At 42.2% G+C, this 24,157-nt stretch overlaps 1 protein-coding gene across 1 annotated transcript in view; it reads left to right on the top strand.

Annotated features, from left to right (window-relative positions):
* The first annotated feature begins 18,633 nt into the window (after positions 1-18,633).
* The window catches only part of LOC124788227 (phospholipase D1), a 180,664-nt gene continuing 175,140 nt past the window's right edge, over positions 18,634-24,157 (top strand). The window contains exon 1 of the mRNA XM_047255408.1: positions 18,634-19,388. Within this exon, the coding sequence (XP_047111364.1) occupies positions 19,202-19,388 (187 nt within the window). The 5' untranslated portion in view covers positions 18,634-19,201. The remainder of the gene's footprint in view (positions 19,389-24,157) is intronic.

Genomic DNA, 24,157 nt, shown 5'->3' with positions numbered 1-24,157 from the left:
CTATCCTTGCTATTCCATTTATCACTCCTGCTAATGCTTAGGAGACTAGAGAAATGCTATTTGCAAGCTAGCTCTTTTCTTTTCAGTGTAGTATTGAATCAGTGGCGTCCAGGACAGGGGGGAAGGTGTTGTTTCCTGTCAGTCTTGCTGTCATCAGTGCTCCTGGGAGGTGTTGGTAGAAGTTTATGATTCCCAAAAATCTTCTTAACTGCTGATAACCCTTCAGGTGTGGGATGTATTTAAGAACCTCTACCTCCTCTCTGAGTGCACAAATACTGGCCACAGAAACATGCATGTAAGTCCCTGTTGTTTGGGTGTCAGTCACAGCTCTACTGTCATTTCATTGAGAATAGAAAATCGTGCATTAAGAATGGCTAGCTACTATCCGAAATCTAGATTTGCGTAATAAACTCTAAAAAAGGACAACTGATTGCTGCACTCTATAATTTATACTATCAAACTGTTTTTGTGCCCTGTTGGACACTACACTGAAGTGTTTCTCCTGTACTGCTGCAGTCTGGGAAAAGACCAAAATATCGTTTAGATATCTGGATAGGCGAAACAGAAATTCACTCCATGTACCACTTCATCTACAAAACACTTCCATGAATGGGCAGCATATTTTAGACTTAATGGCATGCATAGATACTCAAAAAGATCAAAAATTGTTACCAATGCGGTCTAGGGGATGTCTTCTTCTGCCACCAGAAACTGATTATAGGTCTTTTTACATTCAATCATTCTAGAATTTTAGCTCTCACTAATACGTTTGTGAAATCCCTTATATTAGGGACTGGATAGCAGTCAGGGATCGAACATGCACTCAAAGCACAGTGATCCCTGTAGGACTTTCAGGTGCCAACTTTCTTCTTAACCAAATGTAATAGTGGTGTCCACAGACCGTCGATATGTATCATTCCCTCGGATTCTACCAATACCACTGAAAAATCATCAGGTGCCAATCTCCCTGGCCGCTGGAAGCCTGGTGTACTGGGTGTTGTCTTAATATGGTCCACTGTCGAACACCATATTTCACCTAACTCGATAACTTCTTGTCTGGTTTCTGGTACCACAAATTATAGAGTGACATGAAGGTATTGATATACTTTTGCCTATTTTATCTGTGAGCACTTCATTGCTCATATTGATCTCTGTTGTATGGAGGTTTAATTCCAATCGTCGTTGGTGAATGAAACCCACTCCTAACACAAGCTCAATGGCATTTGCTAGAATGAACCTCCCTTCGAACTTCTGACTGAAACTCGGCTTCCTGTTACTTCACTTTCACATTATTTTCCAATGGCCAAGAGTAGTATAACAAGGTGGGTTCAAGCACACTTGGCATTGTTGCCAGGTTTCCCCTCTCCCCATGAGCCTCCCTATATGATGTAATTGATGACATCAAGCATTGTTGACAGATTTCCCCCCTATGACAAAGGCCAATTGCCCTATCTATAAAATGATGGAAAATGCAAAAGGTGTCGGGAAATTCGAAAATTGGCAGGAAACTCAAAATAGCCTAATTGTGCAACAGTGTTATCCCCATTCCTATGACACCACTACTTGAAAAAATAGTTCAAATGGCCCTAAGCACTATGTGACTTAACATCTGAGGTCATCAGTCCCCTATACTTAGAACTACTTAAACCTAACTAACCCAAGGACATCATATACGTCCATGTCCAAGGCAGGATTCGAACCTGCGACCGTAGCAGCAGCGCGGTTCCAGACTGAAGGGCCTAGAACCGCTCGGCCACAGCGGCCAGCCACCACTATTTGAAGTTGGGGAATTGTCTAAGACATAAAATGCAGGGAAATTTGAAAATGCGAGGTGGGGAATTCTCCTGTTGGTATGAAATTCAAGGTGGTGGACTTGGGAATAAAGCCACATGTTCTATAATGGCACATTGAAGATGGCTGACCTGGAACTATGAGCACAAGCTCTATGGTGTCATAATCTGGGAATAAAAGCACAGGTTCTATTGACGCCACATTCAAGAAGGCTGACCTGGGACTACGAGCATGTTTGTCAGATCACTAGTTCCAAGCATAAAATTCAAATGGCCACAGAGTTTTCCCTGGTATCACACATATCGCTTTTCCTAAGTTTAAGTCCACTAATCCTATGTCTTAGCAATTTCCCCCCACCCCTCTGACATCAATGTTTAAATACTTGTCACCCTAAGTTTGTGCCTGTCTTCTTCTAAGTTGAAGTCCACTTGCAACGTGCTTAAACAACTACCACCACAGCTGGAATAGGATACGAGTGTTTATGTCCTTATTTAAACAAACACTGCACCGGATGGGGAATTGTAGGACGCCCCTAGATAGGTCAGGGGTGCACTACACAAAGGAAGCGGCTACTCGGCTAGCAGAGTACTTGTGGCGTGCACATGGGGTTTTTTTTAGGCTAGGCAGTAGTGCGAGGTGTCCTGATGAACACTCACCAGTCGACGTGCAGGCAGGAAAATCAGGACGCGCTCAGTGTAAAGACATTTCAGCTATCAAGATATTAGCACAAAAATATTGTGTCTACTGAGCTCGAAGTAGAGTGTGATTGTGAAGTTATCTGGACACGTTTTTAGACACTGTAGGAGGTGGTGTCTTCATTGCAGTTGACAAAAATATTGTGTCTACTGAGGTCGAAGTAGAGTGTGATTGTGAAGTTATCTGGACACGTTTAACAGGGCTAGGAGAAATAAAGTTAATTGTTGGGTGTTATTACCGGCCACCAGGTTCCACCATGACAGTTCTAGAATCATTAAAAGGGAGTCTACACTCTTTATCGCAGAAGTACCCGGATCATGCTATATTAGTCGGAGGCGACTTCAACCTACCCAGTATAGACTGGGATGTCTATGGATTCATTACAGGTGCTACAGGCAAGCCGTCGTGTGAATTACTTTTGAACACATTATCCGAAAACTGTCTTGAGTAGCTAAATCGACAGCCAACGCGTAATGGAAATATTTTACATCTGGTAGCCACGAACAGACCAGACCTCATCGACGGTATCAGTGTTGAGACAGGGATTAGTGATCATGATATTGTCATTACGACTATGGTTACGAAAATTAAAAAGTCGGTCAAGAAGGCTAGGAGAGTATTCTTACTAGAAAGAGCAGATAAGCAGTTGTTAGCATCCCACTTAGTAAATGAATCGACTTCATTTACTTCCGGTACGATGGACGTGGAAGAATTATGGGCAAATTTTAAACACATTGTAAATCATGCATTGGAGAAGTATGTGCCGAAACGCGGGTTACGGACGGAAAAGACCCACCGTGGTTTAACAGCGCAATTTGGAGAATGCTCAGGAAGCAAAGACAGTTGCACTCGCGGTACAAGAAAGGTCGGGAGAATGAGGATAGGCAAAAGTTAGTAGAGATTCGTGCTGCTATAAAAAGAGCGACGAGCGAAGCATACAACCACTACCACCGTCATACCTTAGCAAAAGATCTTGCTGAAAACCCAAGGAAATTCTGGTCTTGCGTAAAATCGGTAAGCCGGTCGAAGGCTTCCATCCATCACTAACTGATCAGTCTGGCCTGGCAACGGAAGACAGCAAAACGGAAGCTGAAATTTTAAATTTAGCATTTGAGAAATCTTTCACGCAGGAGGATCGTACAAACATACCGCCGTTTGAGTCTCGTACAGATTCCCGTATGGGGGACATAGTGATAGACATCCCTGGGTTTGTGAAGGAGCTTAATGGCCAGGTCCTGATGGGATTCCAATTCGGTTTTACAGAGAGTACTCTACTGCATTGACTCCTTACTTAGCGCCAGCCGGAGTGGCCATGCGGTTCTAGGCGCTACAGTCTGGAGCCGAGCGACCGCTACGGTCGCAGGTTCGAACCCTGCCTCGGGCATGGATGTGTGTGATGTCCTTAGGTTAGTTAGGTTTAATTAGTTCTAAGTTCTAGGCGACTGATGTCCTCAGAAGTTAAGTCGCATAGTGCTCAGAGCCATCTGAACCATCCTTACTTAGCTTGCATTTATCGCGAATCTTTTGCCCAACGTAAAGACCCGAGCGACTGGAAAAAAGTGCAGGTGACACCTGTATATAAGAAGGGTAGAAGGACGGATCCTCAAAATTACAGACCAATATCCTTAACATCGGTTTGTTGCAGGATTCTCGTATTCTCAGTTCGAATATAATGAATTTCCTTGAGACAGAGAAGTTGCTGTCCATGCATCAGCACGGCTTTAGAAAGCATCGCTCCTGCGAAACGCAACTAGCTCTTTTCTCACATGATATCTTGTGAACCATGGATGAAGGGTATCAGACGGATGCCATATTCCTTGACTTCTGGAAAGCGTTTGACTCGGTGCCCCACTGCAGACTCCTAACTAAGGTACGAGCATATGGGATTGGTTCCCAAATATGTGAGTGGCTCGAAGACTTCTTAAGTAATAGAACCCAGTACGTTGTCCTCGATGGTGAGTGTTCATCGGAGGTGAGGGTATCATCAGGAGTGCCCCAGGGAAGTGTGGTAGGTCCGCTGTTGTTTTCTATCTACACAAACGTAATGATCTTTTGGATAGGGTGGATAGCAATGTGCGGCTGTTTGCTGATGATGCTGTGGTGTACGGGATGGTGTCATCGTTGAGTGACTGTAGGAGGATACAAGATGACTTGGACAGGATTTGTGATTGGTGTAAATAATGGCAGCTAACCCTAAATATAGATAAATGTAAATTAAAGTAGATGAATAGGAAAAAGAATCCCATGATGTTTGAATACTCCATTAGTAGTGTAGCGCTTGACACAGTCACGTCGATTAAATATTTGGGCGTAACATTACAGAGCGATATGAAGTGGGACAAGCATGTAATGCCAGTTGTGGGGAAGGTGGATAGTTGTCTTCGGTTCATTGGTAGAATTTTGGGAAGATGTGGTTCATCTGTAAAGGAGACCGCTTATAAAACACTAATACGACCTATTCTTGAGTACTGCTTGAGCTTTTGGGATCCCTATCAGGTCGGATTGAGGGAGGACGTAGAAGCAATTCAGAGGCAGGCTGCTAGATTTGTTACTGGTAGGTTTGATCATCACGAGAGTGCTACAGAAATGCTTCAGGAACTCGGGTGGGAGTCTCTGGAGGAAAGGAGGCGTTGTTTTCGTGAATCGCTACTGAGGAAATTTAGAGAACCAGCATTTGAGGCTGACTGCAGTACAATTTTACTGCCGCCAGCTTATATTTCGCTGAAAGACCACAAAGATAAGATAAGAGGGATTAGAGCTCATACAGAGGCATATAGACAGTCATTTTTCTCTCGTTCTGTTTGGGAGTGAAACAGGGAGGAAAGATGCTAGTTGTGGTACGAGGACCCTCCGCCACGCACCGTATGGTGGATTGCGGAGTATGTATGTAGATGTAGATGTAGAAGAAAGACCTGAAGTGGACTGCCACTCCATCACCACCAGGGGCTGCCACTGTGCCATGCCACTCTGCTCCTGGGTACACACAACTGGTGCAGATGCTACTGAATGGTCGAGAGCTGCCAGTAGCCTCAAGTCGCCGAGTATCTCATATATTGTGCAGACGATCCAGTCTCTATTGTTTAGTACCCCAGCCAAGACATCCCAGTTAAGTAGTTCAACTTTTACCTGCAGTTTTCGTATCTGGACCTGCTGTGCTGTGCTACACAAGACGAGAATGCTCCAAATGACATTGATGCCTCTCGAATTTTGTATATCTAGGAGAGCAATGCAGAAAGCAGAACGTGTATAGTTCTGGCATGTCGCAGTATTACACATTGAATTATCACATTAAGGGTGCCCCCATCACTAGCACAGGCTCATAATAACCACAGCTAGGAAATTGGTATTCCCATGCATATTTCTCACAAACACTAGCCTTAGCTGCTTTTGGCTGTTGGATAGATATGTGAAAGCAAGGTATAAACCTCTAAGGTTTCCACATGATTTCTAAGTCACTTCTGTTGAATATAGCTGCGAATCCTTCAACAAGCTACTACTGCGGAAAACTTTTGCTGACCAAATTTTCGGATGGTCATGATAGAGTGGTCTTCTGTTACAAGTTATACTTCACTCTTTACAGTGGCTAATGATTGTTAGCAGATTAAGTGTTGTAGAAACCCAGCGCTACTATGGATTCCTTCAAGTTCCCAGAGCTACATGACACCCCATGTTTTATGCAAAGCCTAACGATGTAGCACATCAGACAACAACTATGCTAAGTGGATTGAGATATGAGGAAGTGTGGAAGAACTAAACATTTAGGGAGCAGCTTGGAATAGTACTCAAACTATAATTTCATATATTTAGCAATACATTAGCTCTCAAGTACATTATATTTACGTATTTACTGGTGATACATCTTTCAAACCTCTGGAAGTCTTGAGAAAGATATTGTACACAGTGCTCACTTTTATCAAACATGCTTTTGTTTTGGTCAGTGACTACTATTCTCAATACACATGTCACTGGCCGATGCAATGAAACCTTGACTCAGATACTGACCTATGGAGAGCAGCAGCGTTTGAGGTTTGAGCTTAACAGTACATAAATTATATTGCACAAATGTCATAAATGGAATACAACACTAACTCATATGATATCTTTCTCACAATAACTGTCAAGCACATGGCTCGAGATATGTGTGCATAGTGCTGGTAGAATCTTACTTGTTCCCATTACTGACTCGGAATCGCTACAGCATGAAAATAAACGATTCAGATTACGTTTAAATTGTCCACATGTATGCCAGATGTGATGTAGGAAATTCTCTCAGAAGTTTGGGACAGCATTTCACAGTAGAGCATTCCCCCGCAATTGTTCTATAAACAACTGCAACTCCCTATACCCAACAGCACACAGTTAACATAGCAGTTAGCATGCCATGTATTAGGCTACTATTACAGTGATCTATACACACACTTAAATCAATGTAACATGATTCAGCCCTTGTGCCACAGACACCTATTCTGCTGGAGGACAACAAACAACTCACCATACTGATTTGTAAATGTCACACATCTCAATATACATAAACGATAGGCATAGATATCAAGCGTTTCACCAGTATTTCTAAATCATTTTGGACGAACACCGTGTATAATCACAGTTTGTAGCTTGGCCAAAGTAATGTGTCAGTGTTGTACCCACAAGTGCTGCAAATACACTCCTGGAAATTGAAATAAGAACACCGTGAATTCATTGTCCCAGGAAGGGGAAACTTTATTGACACATTCCTGGGGTCAGATACATCACATGATCACACTGACAGAACCACAGGCACATAGACACAGGCAACAGAGCATGTACAATGTCGGCACTAGTACAGTGTATATCCACCTTTCGCAGCAATGCAGGCTGCTATTCTCCCATGGAGACGATCGTAGAGATGCTGGATGTAGTCCTGTGGAACGGCTTGCCATGCCATTTCCACCTGGCGCCTCAGTTGGACCAGCGTTCGTGCTGGACGTGCAGACCGCGTGAGACGACGCTTCATCCAGTCCCAAACATGCTCAATGGGGGACAGATCCGGAGATCTTGCTGGCCAGGGTAGTTGACTTACACCTTCTAGAGCACGTTGGGTGGCACGTGATACATGCGGACGTGCATTGTCCTGTTGGAACAGCAAGTTCCCTTGCCGGTCTAGGAATGGTAGAACGATGGGTTCGATGACGATGACATACCACATTAGACAAGACAAAATGTGTGTGGTATGTGGTTGCTCAAAAATTAAAGTAAGTGCAAGTCAACCACGCAAGATGTCTGTGGGATGGAGGAAGGCCACCCCCGCAATACAAACAAAATGCAAGACATTGAAAGACAATGAGTAATAAAGTGAAGGCAGTTTTCACACTACAACGAACCCAACAATTGATATAATTATTTGCAGATGGATTTGGGAACTTATAGTTATCTCTTGATGCCCATATCTCCTCATATAACTCGGAAAAATACTTGGATGAGGGGAGAAATTATCCCACATGAACAGCTAGAGGTGACATTAAGGTTGTTGGTAGCAGCAAAAAGCTGCAAGGATCTAGAATCTTCTAGTGTATTTTCGAAACAAATATTGAGTGAAATCATACCCTGTTCACGTGAAAGTATTTACAGTGTCCTGAAGGAGAATTTCTTGAAAGCAAGTTGTGTACCGGTACCTCAATTCTATTATATATCGATTGTGACAATGCACAGATAATATTTTTGAAGTTTCTAATGAGTTGTTGTTGTTGTGGTCTTTAGTCCTGAGACTGGTTATATGCAGCTCTCCATGCTACTCTATCCTGTGCAAGCTTCTTCATCTCCCAGTACCTACTGCAACCTACATCCTTCTGAATCTGCTTAGTGTATTCATTTCTTGGTCTCCCTCTACGATTTTTACCCTCCACGCTGCCCTCCAATACTAAATTGGTAATCCCTTGATGCCTCAGGACATGTCCTACCAACCGATCCCTTCTTCTAGTCAAGTTGTGCCACAAACTCCTCTTCTCCCCAATTCTATTCAATACCTCCTCATTAGTTATGTGATTTACCCATCTAATCTTCAGCATTCTTCTGTTGCACCACATTTCCAACGCTTCTATTCTCTTCTTGTCCAAACTATTTATCGTCCATATTTCACTTCCATACATGGCTACACTCCATATAAATTCTTTCAGAAACGACTTCCTGATATTTAAATCTATAATCGATGTTTACAAATTTTTCTTCTTCAGAAATGCTTTCCGTGCCATTGCCAGTCTACATTTTATGTCCTCTTTACTTCGACCATCATCAGTTATTCTGCTCGCCAAATAGCAAAACTCCTTTACTACTTTAAGTGTCTCATTTCCTAATCTAATTCCCTCAGCATCACCCGACTTAATTCGACTACATTGCATTATCCTCGTTTTACTCTTGTTGATGTTCATCTTATACCCTCCTTTCAAGACACTGTCCATTCCGTTCAACTGCTCTTCCAAGTCCTTTGCTGTCTCTGACAAAATTACAATGTCATCGGCGAACCTCAAAGTTTTTATTTCTTCTCCATGGATTTTAATAGCTACTCCCAATGTAAATTAAAGGAAACTTATTTTCTTTTGTTTCCTTTACTGCTTGCTCAATATACAGATTGAATAGCATCGGGGAGAGGCTACAACCCTGTCTCACTCCCTTCCCAACCACTGCTTTCCTTTCATGCCCCTCGACTCTTGCAACGGCCATCTGGTTTCTGTACAAATTGTAAATAGCCTTTCGCTCCCTGTATTTCACCCCTGCCACCTTCAGAATTTGAAAGAGTGTGTTCCAGTCAACATTGTCAAAAGCTTTCTCTAAGTCTACAAATGCTAGAAACGTAGGTTTGCCTTTCCTTAATCTAGCTTCTAAGATAAGTTGCTGGGTCAGTATTGCCTCACGTGTTCCAACATTTCTGCGGAATCCAAACTGATCTTCGCTGAGGTCGGCTTCTACCAGTTTTTCCATTCGTCTGTAAAGAATTTGCGTTAGTATTTTGCAGCTGTGACTTATTAAACTGATAGTTTGGTAATTTTCACATCTGTCAACACCTGCTTTCTTTGGGATTGGAATTCTTCTTGAAGTCTGAGCGAATTTCGCCTGTCTCATACATCTTGCTCACCAGATGATAGAGTTTTGTCAGGACTGGCTCTCCCAAGGCTGTCAGTAGTTCTAATGGAATGTTGTCTACTCCCAGGGCCTTGTTTTGACTCAGGTCTAATGAGTATGAAACTCAATAGATTTGTGGGGCCTCGACTAATAACACTGTTGCTGCGAAGGAAAGTACCTCTCCGGTTCCTAGCAGTAGTGTATTGTGTGGACTCTCTTTGGTATGACAGTCTGTTCTCTGACTTGTAATGTGCTGGTCACACTTTGCATAAGCCCTAATTCTTAATAATAAAACGTAATTTATACTAATTGTATGTCTATTAACTATGTTCTTTATCCACCACTATGGCAAAGAACTACATTGGTGACCTGTGTCGACCTCACCTGGCTGCAATTTCGCGCCATGCAACCACGTCGGTAACTACGCAGTGACAACGCAACCATTTTCAGACTCCAGAGTCCCACAATTATCATGAACAGTTAATGACCGTCCTGCTACTTCGTGTTAAATGAAGTGCTACAACACCATGCAACCGAGAACGTCTCATCAGACTAAATGGAGATGTGATGCAACAGTGCCATGTACCTATGACGAACAATGTCACTGCGTATTTCTGCACCTGTGACATCTTCGACTTTTTCCGAGCTTCAGACCGTGAAACGTTCCGATCCGTATTCCCCACTTGAGTATTTGTGCCTACCGCATCACACATGCCTACACTCCCACCTGAACGATAGCATCAGACACACATATTGTCGACTGTGCACGGTGTTCCTACCACACCCACGACTTTTCCAGTGTTTTCTGTGCAACAGATTGCGCAATGTCCCAAACCGTTTTCCTCATCCATGTATGCCACTCCTACTGTGTAGCACATGTCTACAGTGCTATTGCCCATGTCACAAAAGATGATACAGGCAAGTGAACTTTTACCTAACGACACTACTGCTGTGTCTATGGCTCTAGGTTTCGTTACGCCAGCTCCGCTTGTGCTCTGGCCTGCACTGTGACAACTACCTTCAAAGTACTCGTCCACTTTTCATTCGACATTCAAGCTTCCACCATTCCACGCCGAACAACTCACCATGTGTTTCACCATCAGTGAGTGCATCATTGCCTCACATGAAATAACTGATTACAGTGCTAAATTCGTCATCTCCTGAGCCACTTCAACATGCAGGAAGATTTGATTAGCAACTTATTTTTCACACATCGAACAAGCATGACACAGCCAAGTCGCTGCTGCTCCAGTACTTGTCGCAGAAAACAACTCAAACAGTTTGTTTACAAGGAAGCCATTGGTAACAGCACTCCTTCACAGCAATGGGTCCACCAACAAATCCTCATGGATACGAATCTAATGCCTGACCGGAAATTTGGAAATTTGTGGTAAGGACTATGGGATCAAATTGCTGAGGGCATCAGTCCCTAGGCTTACACACTAATGAAACTAACTTACACTAAGGGCAACACACACACCCATGCCGGATGGAAGACTCGAACCTCCGACTGGGAGAGCCATGCGAACCGTGACAAGACGCCCTAAACAGCACGACTACACCGGGCGGCACCTGATAGGACTCTGTACACCTTATGGGTCGTGAAACTGCCGTCACAGGTGTAACTCGCAATGATTTCGCATGAACTGGAACCTCTGGATGTGAAATTATAGCTCAGGGATAGAATACATGACAATGGCCAGCACCAACAAAGTATCAGTTATGCAGCTAACAATACATAAGTCGCTGAGTCATAGCCACCTCGCTCGATGACCCCCCATGATGCTGCTGAGGCCGACCGAGTTCACCCAACTTCGCCCGAGCTACTAGCACCAGCTGCCATGACGGACAACGCCCTTCAGCATGTCAGCGAGTTGACACACAGACCCACCTATGCAGCAACACAGTCTTACCTGCCACCCCAGCCACTCCCCCCCCCCCCCCCCCCCCGCCCCACTACTGCTGGTTTCACTCTCAGTTTGGGAACTTGGCGCTCAAAAGCTGTCCACCGTATACATTCCAAAACTCCAATAGTGGCCCACAGTTGGTGCACTGGGTCACTTTCATCAGTCAAGCTGCCGCAACACACAGAATGTGCATGACATTTAAGCATCACAGGCATGACCTTCCCGCTTTTGCCTCTACATATTTGACCAGAAAACACAAAACCACCTACTTGTTGACACAGCTACCGATGTCAGCACTGCACCCCCAACAGACAAGCCACCTCCTGCTGCTACGTCGCACTTTCAACTTTGTAGGGTGAATGATCCTACAATCACTGTGCACGATTCAACCACAGTCTATCTGTGTTCTGACGACCTGCTACTATAGTCCTTCCTCACTGCCAGTGTCGCAGAACCTGTCCTCGGTGCAGACAGCTCACGACATTACCAGTTGCTACCAGACCTGGCTCATGGTGTTTTACTTTGGTTCAAATGGCTCTGAGCACTATGGGACTTAACATCTGATGTCATCAGTCGCCTAGAACTTAGAACTACTTATACCTAACTAATCTAAGGACATCACACACATCCATGCCCAAGGCAGGATTCAAACTTGCGACCGTACTGATCGCGCGGTTCCAGACTGAAGGGCCTAGAACCGCTCGGTCACAATGGCTGGCTTTTACTTTGGCGAGACAGCTGTCAGCCCATCATCAGCGTCACTAGTGACACACTCCCATCTCGATGCCGAGGATCTGTAATAATCTCTGCTAGCCCTCTCACTGTCGATTCTCATGGACACCTCACCCAGTGCCTCGCCATTCTCAACGAGATTCAATCACTCCAAACACAATGTTTTAACATACGCCTCTCCAACACTCGTACATGTAACGGAAACGACAACCTTCAGCAACATATCGCTACAGCCACTGCCGCACTGCAAGATGCATGGCTTGATATCGCCAATTTACATCGATGTCACACGTCCCCACCTACACTATGTTCAACTTATGAGGCTGGCTCAGTCAGCTCACTAGATTTCATACACAAGTTTAGTGAGCTGCCGGTATTGGATACAGTGCATGATCCCTCTGACACAACCGGCATATCGCCCTCATGTGTCCCGACACACATTGCAAATAGTGCTATCGAAATGGATTAGACACCAGATCGTCACCATCCTATGTCTGCCTGTTCAGCGCCAACCATCCTGTCCACCTCCACACAAACTACGTGCAGCAAAAGCTGTTGTTCATTAACTGTTAGAAGCAGGGACTGTACACCCCTTTTGTTGGGCTTGGACGTCGCTCAATAAACTTTTCCTAAAGAAAGACTGCACTTGGCGTGTGTGTAGTGATCATAGAGCTCTAAACTCGTACACCATTATTGACAGCTACCCGATTCCCAACACATAAAGCCGGCCGAAGTGGCCATGCGGTTAAAGGCGCTTCAGTCTGGAACCGCAAGACCGCTACGGTCGCAGGTTCGAATCCTGCCTCGGGCATGGATGTTTGTGATGTCCTTAGGTTAGTTAGGTTTAATTAATTCTAAGTTCTAGGGGACTAATGACTTCAGCAGTTGAGTCCCATAGTGCTCAGAGCCATTTAAACCCAACACATAAGATTTAACACGATCTCTCACAGTTATATCAATTTTTCAGTGTGATAGGTTGCAGAAAAGCATACTTACAAACTCCTACAAGTGAGGAGGACATTGCAAAGAGCGCTACCATTATGCCATTTGGGCTTTGTGAATTTCTGCTCTCGCCATATGGACTCAGTGCAGTATCTTGAAGATATCATCACTTTCTCCACTACACCAGAAGAACACGACCGCCATCTCAGACTAGTTTTTGGCATTCTAGTATTCAATGAAGTGATCATTAACGATGTCAAGTGTCGGTTATGACAACACGAGGTAACCTTCATTGGCCACCTCATCAACACCAATGGTATCCATCCAATTCCTAAAGAAACAGATAAGATCAGACTGTTACCGCAACCCACGACTATCAAGAATTAAATTGTTTATTAGGGATGACATACTTCTGATCAATACCACGTCCCTAACGTCGCTGCCATCCTTCTGTCTCTAACTAAGCTACTGTTGGGCAAAAATTAAACTGGTAACCACCGGATCAAATGGACTCCACGTATGCAACAAGTTTGTGATGGCATCAAAGGTGACCTTGCCAAGGCTACTACTCTAGCCCACCCTTGTTATAAAGTCCACCTTTCAGTCACTATGGACGCAAGCGACTACACTATCAGGGCTGTTCTACAACAGGAACTTGGCAGCATAGCCCAAGACCTGAGCTTGTTCTCACGGCATCCTTCTAATTCCCAATAATAACAGTCCACCTTTAGTCATGAGCAGTCCACAGTGTATGAAGGCCCACATTACTTTCAGAACAATGTCAATGGCCAACCCTCAAAACCTACACAGATCACCATCCTTTAGCGAACGCCTTCAAAAACCCATCAATTGATTCTCCTCCCCAGAACTTCTACCACATGGACTGCATCATCCAATTTACTCTTGATGTTAGGCACATTAAGGGTATGGAAAATGTCATTGCAGCCTACCTACAGTATCCACAATCACATCACACATGGACTATGAGCAAGTCATCAATGTGCAAAGGGATGACCAGGATGTCATCGACCTACTCCAGGACCTGGAAACAGGAGTATGCTTTGAACTCCATTGCTTTCTGGGCTGTAGTAAATGTGTGCTGCATAACAGCCTCTGCTGAGTCCTACCAGGCCCTTTCCAGGAAACCTTGTTTGGCCACCTGCACAATGTTTCACACCCCAGGACTGAGCCATCAGCCAGACTTGTAACAGAATGATTCACCTGGGTGAAAGTAAAAACGGGAAAAAACTGTAAGACCTGGACTTGCAGCTGTGTAGCTTGCCAAAAGAATGAAGTCAGCTGGCACACGCAGCCCCCATAAGGCAGATTCGAGATTCCCCAAGACTGTTTCCAACACATCCACGCATACCTTGTCGGGCCCTTCCTGGAGTCAGAGTGGTTCCGACATATCCTCTCCATCATAGACAGGCTTACTTAATGGGGGGAAGCCACACAAATCAGAGACATCATGGCAGAAACAGTCGCCAGTCAATACCTGGATCTTCCGTTTTGGTTGTCCAGTTCCTAGTATGAATGATCAGTGACGTGATTTGAGTCCGCCTTATTCAAGGAACTGTGTAACCTATGTGGAGCCTGCAGATGCCATACCACACCACAACATACGATTCACAGAACAACAGGCTGGTTGAATGCTGACACCGCACTCTTAAGGCCACTCTGTGTATATGACAAATCATGGACTGAGGCCCTTCATGGGTGTTGGAGGGTATGTGCAACCTACAAAGAGGACCTCCATGCTTCTCTATGAGGAACCTTTATCCCTCCCTGCCAATTTTGTCACTCAAACTTCCACATCAATGATACCAAGCTTCCTATGCTGGATGTAGGCATGTGCTAGCATGTAGTCTGCCTGCAAATTCCATCTCCCAAACCATACTCCAGGCCTCATGTGTTCATTCACAAGGCATTAGCCTTGTGTTCCCACATCATACTCAATGAAAACACCATCAGGCCCACTCTGTAACCGCATATTACGCCATGTACAGAGTGGTTCGACGTGGCATGAACACATTTGATACTATCATTAATGGTAAATGCTCCACCATCTCCTTTAACAACTTGAAGCCTGCATATCTCCACCGACAGGATCCTGCACATCATGGGGCTGAGGATTTTGCCTCTTCCACTCCCATCTTCAGGCCAGGCCCAGCTGCCATCCGGAGCATACCTCCTACAATCTCATTACCGACACTGGCTATCATAGGTATGTCTCACTTCGGATGACTTCGCCGTTTACCACAGCATCTGCAAGATTACCGCCTCAGCGTCGTCCACCAGCTACAGCCAATTTCCCCCACAGCATATGTCACAACCTGAAATGCATCACTCGCACACTGGTATGCCACAAGCAATGAAAACTGTCATACATAGCCATAAACGGCACTCCAGCACGTCAATGCCTGGTGCTCCTTCCCTCCTCCCATGCTATTCAGAATGAGGGGGAGTAGGAGGACCGCCTCTGCTGCCATGAGAGAAAAATTCCTCTCTCGTACCCAGCAGCATTCTATTGCGTGGACTCGGTATGGTATGACAATCTGTTCTCTGACCTGTAAAGTGCTGGTCGCACTTTGTGTAAGTTCTAATGCTCAGCAATAAATCGTCGTTTATACCGGTCATATGTGTATTAATTTTGTTCTTTACCACTGCAGCGGCCAAGCATTACAGATTCTAGGAAATTGTAGGTGTTACCAATGAGCTATACTTTAGTTTGTTCCTGAGTTGAGATTTTTAATTCTTTGCTTGAAGTCTGCCAGCAACCTGTTAATAACGTTTGCACCAGCACATAAAACTTCATTCTGAAGCCTCAGCAGCAATTCATAGTCTATACAGGAAGTTTTACTTCCAGTATTGTGCTATTGAATTCTACTGCTCACCTCCAATTCACTTTTTTTATGAACCGCATATTATATTAGGATTTCGTTACTTTGCTTAGCTCTTTGCGATAAACAGTCCGCAATTTTTGTTATTATAATAATTATTATTACCAATTCCCCCTACGCCGTAGGGTCAATCACTGGTAACTTTTCTATTAATGGATTATAGGCAGGGGCCTTTTAGCTCGATCGCTGTATTCTTTGGTCACAATTTTTCCCAAACATGTGTGATTCCTATAAATTTCAGTAAATTCAACAGTGAACTCTCGAGAGCCATTTTAAAATTCACTCCGCACCTACAGACGAGAACACTCTGTGCTTGCCAACAGCGTACTCAAACACGTTTCGATTATCTGGTTTGTGGCGATCTGCTAGTAACACGCTACGATTTGTCTGCGCGTATGTGGTTGGTATCCACAGTTGAGCAATTTTGCTCAAACCTCCAACTTCAACTACCAGGTTTGCTCGCACCTTCGACCATAGATATTGGTAGACTGGTCATGACGTATATTTCGTGGCACCAACATCTCTACTGCTATACCACGTGACTATTGACAAAACAATGGTGGTATCCTGTTGTGCTTATGGTTGTACTGAGCGTTTTGTGAAGGGAAGTAACATTAAATTTCACGTGTAAGTATTATTAGTATAATTTAGCGGTATTTCTTGAATACTGATAAACTATTGTGTGTATCATATCCTTACCCAGAACGCCACAGTTACGTAAATTGGCGGTTTGAAGAGCTGTGTGTGTTTCTAGGCGCACATTGCAATCGTATATATTTCTTGAAATGGTAAGCTACAAAGCTGCTTTTTCTCTTTCGTATAGGTTTCCAAAGGATGAAGGGCGCAGGCAGATGTGGATACAGGCAGTGAAACGAAAAGATTTCAAGCCTACTGCGCACACACGCATCTGTTCGAAGCACTTTGAAGAAGATATATAGTGTGTTTGTGTGTGTGTGTGTGTGTGTGTGTGTGTGTGTGTGTGAGAGAGAGAGAGAGAGAGAGAGAGATTACCAATAACCCTTCCCACGCCAAAAGCAATGGCAATGTGCATTGCTACTACATAAGAAGAAAGGATGATTTTTACTATCCTGGAGTAAATCTGACTTTGGTACAAAAAGGGGTGAATTATGCTGGTATTATTTTAGAGAACAATTTGCAAAAACAAGTTAGGGGTTTGATTTCTCATCAGGGTTTAGTTTTATTTTGTACTTCCCAGTTACAAAACATACAAATATCAGAAACAAATACTGAATACCATTTGCAAAAAGGTAGTTGTATGGCCTATGTTAGTTTCCAGATAATAAGCTGTAATGTATGGGATAAATAATATGCTGCTACAAAAATCTTTGGTCATTTACCAAAAAGCATTAAAAGCCCGACAGATAGCCAACCAGCATTTAAAATCAAACTAAAAGAATCTGTGAATGACAGCTCCTACTCAGTAGACGATTTTTTAGGTATAAATAAGTGATTGGAAGAATTGTCATGTAATGATAGGTCTACCTTTCATTAAACTGACACATCATTGTGAAGTATCGTATTCATGATCTGTGGAACAAGTATTCATGTAAGTAGGTACTGATTTTGTAGATATCTTATTTGATACATCTACGAAACAAACTGTTTAAACCGAAAAAGAGCTTTCAAATGAAACTGCTTTACGTTTTGTGGGTGAACGACACAATTGAGTTCATTACATTCGATGTGAACACGTGTGTTTACGTTACAGGTTTCGTTGTTTATGCCGATTTATGAAGTCTATAACACTTTCTACAACCAAGGCACTAAAAGACACACACGCAATATTTACATTTTATGCAGTGCATAACGCGTATTGTGAGTAGAGAATGCATCTCATAATTGGTAACACTGAAAAATTCGCGGCGAATATATTGCCAAACATCGAAAGTGTTTCACCAGTTCACAAAGTTCATTGTGAAGTAATGGCTGTAAAACTAAATTTGTACAGTGGTTACGCAATAATTTATCACTTCTAGCTGTGTTTACATAAACTACATTTAATGTGGTGAAGTTAGGAGGAAATCCACTGAGAAATACTGGAAGTGAAATCAGGAATCAGAATGGTGCCTTGAACTCCCGCCGGCGTTCTGCCAACAGTCACGTGATTCTATGTTGCAGCCACGCCAGACGTATAGCCGCTGCACTGCTTGCCCAGTCTATTAGTATCTATGGTCGAAGGCGCGCACCTAATTTCTGCACAAAACTCCTGTCCATATGCAACGATATGTCTGTGCAGATGTGGTGCGCGCTTACTCTGCGCAGACATGTCTTTGCGTATGAAATGGCCTGATGGTAATCCACTTACTGAGCAGCATATGTGTTGCAGTTTCTGCGGTAGAAACATAGACAAGAAATTGAAAAATGATCATTCCAGTCCTGCAAATATTTAGTTCTGAAATAAACAAAAAAATAAGGAATTACCCTATTTTGTACATTTAATTTTAGTCGATGTCTGTCGCCATCGATCAAGAACAACGATCGATTGTTCGAGACCATCGATTGTAGCAACTGTTGATATGTGCAACAGTATTCACTCGCCAGTGCCGACGCAACGGTTGCGGGCGGGCATGTAGTCCGATGGGTGTCAGTTTCACTAGCCAGTGATGTTTATCGTTATAAAATTCGGAGATAAATGTATTGTTCTGTGTCATCAGAAGAAGGGATGATCTCACATAAAATGCCAAGAAATTCTTTATGACAATGAAGAGACGAGAGCTTCATTACGTTTAGTATAGCGTTGCTTTTTTTATAATGCATCACTTAGGTGATTTGAAATATGAACTGATAATTGAGTTCAATATATACTCGGAGTGACTGTTCGTATACAATAAGGCCTAAACATGACTGTGTTCTGTGAAGCGAAAATATTGAAAGTGTGTTGATTTAATGATTGTGTATATTCGTGTTCTGGCGGTCCGTTTGATTCTGTAACGTGGGACAGACAAAAAGCATCGTTTCGTTGTTCCAAGAAGCCTGTATATAGTGTTGTAGAATTATTAAAAGTAGAGAATTTTTATGTCGTTTCAAAAGCTAACAGTGTGCACAGTTGTAGTTTAATACTCATATACAGCATTACAGAGTGATATTTGTAACGAAGACAAACACTCGCCAGATTTTATGATGACAGATGCATGTTATGTTAACGAAGCAATGGCAGATGAACAAACTCTGCCAACCTCTCCAACTTCACAAGACTCAGATTTCGATGAGTTTCTAGCAATAGGAATAGAAAACATCTCATCAGCTGATGCTGCAGATGGACCAGCGTCGATGGACAGCAAAACTGAAACGAATTCCCCATACGGTAACGTGTTTCATACTAACTTTAACCAACAGTTTTCTACAATGTGTTCAATAGAAGTGTCGTAAATGAATGCGTGAAATTAACTAAGCCTTTGCTGATTTTGTAAAGTGATTAGAAAAGTATGTTGAGTCTGTGCCATCATGCAGTTTAATTCGCATTTTTGCGATCTTACCACCTATATCGCTTGTGTCTCTAAACTATGTTTGTAGGACGGTATGCAGTGTAGTATTTACGTTTTGGGTCCTCAATGCTGCAGAATACATCAGCACTGGTGTTAGACAGATGAGAGTGGAGACATGGCACTGTATTGTATGTCTGGTTTTATGACATGTTCTACATAATTGAGGAACTCCTCACAATGGATTTATGGAATAAAACGTACATCTAATCTGACCCACGCGAATTATCGTCGCATTTCCATGGTTATATAGAAATTATTCAGTACAGTCTCATGCAATAAGATGCTGTACACAGTATCTTCTAGACAGGACATGGAACTCAGTAGGTCTGTTACAATTTAGCAGCTAGTACCATGCATTCTTTCTAATTTTCGTATTTATATATACAAATGTGCTACTGCATTTCATGGGCACTCGTCATCTGTGGTCTATCCTTTCTTCAAGGTAACCACAAATGGAATTTTCAGGGGGTCATTGCAAGTAAGCTGTGTTACAGCCTTATGTTAAATTCTAATGCATATGCCAGTTTTCTTATTGGTTGGTGAACCTTCACCTATGCTGCATCTGCCCATTCCTTCATTTTTAGGCATTTTTAAGACTGTTTTATTGCAAAGAGCAAGCCTTCGCAGCATTATAAATTTGTTAAATCCTTTGACAGAGCTAAGTGTCAGGTCCATACACTCTCATTTGAGAGGAAGATAGCCAGTCACATGTGATGTGACCTCTAAAAAGTGTTATTTCCCGCAACTCACACTAGAAAGTGGTGTTGCCAAATTCACCATTTTAATAGGTGACATGGGAAATGCAATTTGTATTGATTCATTCCCTCATTAAATCTGTGTGCAGTATTTGCAACTCTCATGGCTAATTTTATCATTGACATTATGTTATATAAGATTCCAGAATTCTTCTATTGCATGCTCCCGTACCCTTTTCATCCCTGAAAGAATAAGTAGGCCATCTACTGCAGTAAATTTTTATTTCTTACCTTCATCAGTTTTGGTCCATAACACTGTGTGTTGAACATTTTTGACAGAATTTTGCATTTTGTAAGTTGCTGCAAATTTGTTGACCTGCATTTACATAATTCCTTTCATTAAGTTTTTATTTGTTTATTCAAGCAGGTAACCCAGCTTTTAAAACTATGACCCCATATGTGAGAGGAGCCAAGTTTAAAGACAATTGAGGTTTGCTATACCTTCAGTCTATCTCCCAAATTTTAATAAAAGTGTGACAGTTTTGAGCTAGGTTTCTGTAGGCTCTGTTTGTAAGAATTTCTGGATAATAGTTGTAGTAATGCTGATCAGTTGGCACCTACGACCTTATAAAGATAAACTCAGAGTATTCTGCCTTTCATCCCTTGCTACCCAACATTTGAAAAGTGTTCAGTTAGCAAATTATTGCTCATTTATGAAGTGAGACAGGTTAATTATGAGGCTTAGTGTTTTTCATATTTTTCATTGAGCTACCCACACTACTGTGCTTGCACATCTGTGTACTTACATGATACTGGTCTTTCATATCTTCCATTTCATACTTAACATGTGACATTCTGGTGTTCATCAGTATATAGGGAATTACTAATACAATAATAGGCAGTGGAAAGTCCTGGCAGAACGTAAATAATTTAACAAGGAAAGGCAATAATTCCCCAAGTGGGGGGAAGGGGGGATGTTGAGTTGTCGAAGTGCACCCAAACAAGACAGAGCTTTGCTAGCTAGCTTTTGGATGAATTCTTGAAGCTTGAACTGTAGAGTACACAATGATGCCCCCCTACACACACACACACACACACACACACACACACACACACAAGAGAGAGAAACAAAGAGAGAGCACTTCATTGTGCTTGAACTTGGTTTGTCTGGGATGAGTTGGCACAGGTTTGTCAGGTTCCACAATGTATTTTTGTGTGTGAATGTCAAAGTGGTAAATTACCTTATACTGACAGACTTGCATAGCAAGTGTATAACCAGGTATTAAAGCAAAGTAACTTAGCTTCAGCTCACACAGATGTACACGCAGCTATGCCATCTTTCCATTGTTGTCGTGCTGTGGAATTTCAGCACCAGGACAGTGATACGGTGGGTTTGTTTTCATTTGAGCGTTTACCTCTCCCGTGTACTGAATATTTTCGAATATTGTTTTGTTGTGAGTACCAAGAAAGGTGGCACAGTTGTTAGACATGGGACTCATACTGGCCAACTAGATTTAGATTTTCCATGGTTTCACTAAATTGCGTAAGGCAAATGTCGCAGTGGTTCCTTTGAAAAAGGACGCAACTGAATTCCTTCCCTAATCGAAGCCTGTGTGAGATCTCTGATGACCTTCCAATGAATGGGACATTATACACAAATCTCCCCTTTTCTGTGTGCATATCACCACTATGACTCCTGTTAATTACCTCATGGACATATTATACATTTAGGTTATAGTGAAAATATGTATTCAGTTGCGTAGAAAGTGTAAAAATATTATTTCAAAAGCAGAGAATTTAAGAGTTTAATTATCTCCTAGCAGAATGCTTTCTAAAATCTTACTTCAGTTAATTAATGGAATTAACTATATTTACTGATGTTTATATGCAGACTGAAGTGATGAATGAAGATTTATACCAAGGTCAGAATTTGAACCCAGGTACCCTTCTTACTTGGCAGATGTGCTAATCACTTTACCACACTCACACAGTGGCTGTGCACAGATTACCCTAGCACACCACCCTACTCCCTGAAAGAGCACCTGAGCATTGAACCTGCCTTGCTGCAAATTTTCCTTTGTCACTTCAGTCTGAACCTATACATCATAGATGTAGACTTGAAAAAGGTATCGGGAACCATATAGTTTCATTTGATTGTTTTTAGTGAGTATACAGTACAATTAAAAAGTGCCACTAACAATAGCCTTAGGAAATGGGTGCTCTTTTATATCTTCCAAATAATGGATTGTATAGGACGCAGCAGGAGCTTCTACTACCATTCATCCTTCCTTTAGTTTGTTACTTTTTTCGTACCTTTTGGTAATCACAATAGGTTAGTGTAACGGAATGCAGTCAAATTAAATCAAGTGACACTTAGGTAATCAAATTCAGAAATGAGATCTGAAACTACATAGTAGGTGACTTTTGTTGTTTAGGGAGAAAGACAAATGACGTTGACAGGCTATACAATGCGGACTGGCAATTTAGCGAGAAAAGTATTTTCAAAAAATGAGATATTTATTACTGTTGGATATAAGTGCTAGGAAATGTTTTCAGATTTTATTAAGTGTAATGTTGTACAAAAACCAAATATGGATTGTAAAACTGTTCAGAAGAAAAGGGGATTTTGAAATGTGGCTGCAGAACAATGCTGGAGATTAGATGTGTTGATCAAATAGCTAATGAGGTGCTAATGAATCTTATTTGGGGGAAAAGAAAGTTGTAGCACAACTTGACTAAAAGAGAAGATTGCTTCATTGGACACATCATCCTGAGTCATCAGTGAAGTATGGGCAGTAGTAACTGTGGAGGGAGGCTAAGATTTGACTACAGTAAGCAGGTTCAAATGAATCTTGTTTGCTGCAGTTATGTAGAATTTCTGCTTTCGTGTTGTTTAATAAAAATATTTCTCTCTTCTTCAGCCATAATGCAAACTTATTTTATGATTTTCCTTGTATTAATTTTTCTCCAGCTTTAATAATTTTTATTGAAAAATAATTATTTTAAGGTGCCTACCCATTATTCGTACCTTTAATTTGTATCCACGTCATCTGGTTTTACTTCTAGAACTTAATTTTTTGCATGATTACTGGCAACTACCTGTGTTTCATCTCATTAAGGCTACAAACATTTAAAGAAATTTTGGAATGCTTCTAGCCTATGATTTGTTCTTTACTGTTAGTTACTGTACCATCTGCCACCTTAACTTATGAAATATGATGTCCACAGTTCTTTCTTTTCCTCATGTGATTATTCACGTTAAATGTTCATTGTGCCCTGCCTTGTCCTGTTAGAGCCATTTTCAATATTTTTTGTGTAACTCACCCTATCCAATCATGTTCCTTTTATAATTTGCTTGAAACTCACACCTACTTCCCTGTTAAAGAAGAGTCCAATTCCACCCGTCTGCTTTGATCCATGATGTCAGCAATGTGGCGGAAATGACCATTCTCAACATCTCCAATATGGCGCCCATGACATCACTACATAAACACGTCAACAAACATGAAAATACACATAAATACGACAATAACATCTCCCTCCAAAAATATAATCACACTAACAGGACAACCACAGTAAAATGGGGGTTTTAGGGTGGGGACTAGCCAAATATAAACACAAAAAAAAACACTCACTACGATCCCAAACCGCTCAAAATGACGACAAAAAAAGTGACAAAAACACAAAATTACCACATTCTGCTTCACCCACGAAATCCACAGGAACTGGACACTTCCGTTGACCTACATAGCTCAACTGCAACTATCGATAACACAAAATAACTAAAACAACAAAAATTGGACTCTGACACTTCCCTTGACCTATCTAGGTCAGCCACAGCTAACGATACCAAAAGACACACAGCTACAATGACAAAAATTGGAACTGAACAT

The sequence above is a fragment of the Schistocerca piceifrons genome, chromosome 3 (assembly GCF_021461385.2).
Source record: "Schistocerca piceifrons isolate TAMUIC-IGC-003096 chromosome 3, iqSchPice1.1, whole genome shotgun sequence".
Lineage (NCBI taxonomy): Eukaryota > Metazoa > Arthropoda > Insecta > Orthoptera > Acrididae > Schistocerca > Schistocerca piceifrons.
The sequence above is the reverse complement of the archived record's forward strand: the minus strand, read 5'-3'. Positions and strand labels throughout refer to the sequence as shown.